General features: G+C 44.9%; 1 protein-coding gene across 8 annotated transcripts in view; it reads left to right on the forward strand.

Moving 5' to 3' along the window:
• Positions 1-1,787, forward strand: part of LOC107661938 (syntaxin-3-like) — a 38,075-nt gene that overhangs the window by 21,908 nt on the left and 14,380 nt on the right. For all 8 annotated transcript variants that reach the window (XR_001631155.1, XR_001631156.1, XM_016451747.1 and 5 more), the window contains exons 5-7: positions 67-137; positions 215-323; positions 505-578. Coding sequence is in view for 6 of the 8 variants with exons in the window: in XM_016451747.1 (XP_016307233.1) it covers positions 67-137; positions 215-323; positions 505-578 (254 nt within the window). In the remaining 2 variants the exon portion in view is untranslated. The remainder of the gene's footprint in view (positions 1-66; positions 138-214; positions 324-504; positions 579-1,787) is intronic.

Consider the following 1,787-nt stretch of genomic DNA (forward strand, 5'->3'; position numbering starts at 1 on the left):
AATAACCCTACCCTGTGTGTGTGTGTGTGTGTGTGTGTGTGTGTGTGTGTGTGTCTGTCTGTACAGCCATTGAAAGGAATCTCGAGATGGAAGAAGTGGAAAGAGTATCGGCTGACTTGAGAATACGCAAATCACAGGTGAGTCAACATCCCTCTCACGTAACACACACAAATACACACGCTCTATTAACTCTGCCCTCATGTTGCCCTGCCAGCACGCTGTACTTTCCAGGAAGTTTGTTGATGTGATGACCAAATACAATGAAGCTCAGGTGGACTTCAGAGAGAAAAGCAAAGGTCGCATTCAGAGACAATTAGAGATCAGTAAGTTTGGCCCGCACACTCACTCCTCACTAAACAGCAGTGCATGAGACAGCTCTTATCAAACAGTGTACTGTGTACAAAACGTTTCTTTCTTAAGCTTGTGGTTGAACTCTGTCAAACTGACACTGTGCTATTCCCCTTTTCTGTCTTTGACTTGCTTTTGTTCTGCTTCTCGCTCTAGCTGGTAAAGCCACAACTGATGAGGAGCTGGAGGAGATGCTGGAGGGAGGAAATGCAGCCGTTTTCACAGCGGGGGTAATGCATGCGTGTGCGTGTGTGTGTGGCAAAACTGGAGTCAATTCAAAACCTTTCCCTTCCTTATAACATGCTCCCATAGGCAGTGCAAGAGATCCATAATCTAAACCAGCACTCAGAAACAGAGGTACAAAGCTGTCAATGTGGCCGTAGCCTTTTAAAAGATACTAACAGGTACACTTTAGGTGCTAATATACACTTAGTACTAATATTTACTAGGGTTAAATAATATACAAGATCAGATGTACCCTTTAGCTTTTGTACCTTAGGGTCCCATCCCAGTGAAAGCTTTGTACCTTTTTTTTTTTTTGGTTGTCAACCAGGGAGCCTCAAGATGACTTAAAATGATTTAAAAATAAGATAAAACAACTGCAAATCAACATATTTCTTATTTTATTTAACCTAACAACTGTTTATATGATGTCAAGTAGTGTCGAAAGAGATGAGTTTTCAGCTGTCGCTTGAAAATTGTCAGGGAATCAGCATTCCGGATAGGGTTGGGAAGATCATTCCACCAGCCAGGAACGGTGAACAATAATGTTCTGGAAAGTGATTTTGAGCCTCTCTGTGATGGTACCACGAGGCGTCGCTCACTAGTGGATCTCAGACTTCTGGAGGGGATGTAGATTCGTAGTAGTGAGTGGAAGTAGGCAGGTGCTGAGTCTGTGGCTGTTCTATATGCAAGCATCAATGTCTTGAACTTGATGCGAGCCGCAACCAGTAGCCATTGCAAGGAGATAAAGAGAGGTGTAACATGGGCTCTTTTGGGCTCATTGAAGACCAGTCGTGCCACTGCATTCTGAATCATTTGTAGAGGTTTGATTGTGCATGATGGAAGTCCAGCCAGAAGAGCATTGCAGTAGTCCAGCCTAGAGATGGCAAGGGCCTGGACAGGAAGTTGTGCAGAGTGCTCCGTTAGGAAGGGCCTGATCTTTCTGATGTTGTGCAATGCAAACCTGCAAGATCGAGCGGTCTTTGCAATGTGGTCTTTGAAGGTCAGCTGGTCATCAAAGATTACCCCAAGATTTCTGACCGAAGTCGATGGAGTAATTGTAGAATAACCTAGCTGGACGGTGAAGTCATGCTGTAGAGTTGGAGTGGCAGGGAAGACAAGAAGCTCAGTCTTTGCCAGGTTGAGCTGTAGGTGATGTTCTTTCATCCATGCCGAGATGTCCGCCAGGCAGCCTGAGATCCGTGCAGCTACCATTG

Source organism: Sinocyclocheilus anshuiensis, unplaced genomic scaffold (genome assembly GCF_001515605.1).
Source record: "Sinocyclocheilus anshuiensis isolate Anshui unplaced genomic scaffold, SAMN03320099.WGS_v1.1 scaffold759, whole genome shotgun sequence".
Taxonomy (NCBI): domain Eukaryota; kingdom Metazoa; phylum Chordata; class Actinopteri; order Cypriniformes; family Cyprinidae; genus Sinocyclocheilus; species Sinocyclocheilus anshuiensis.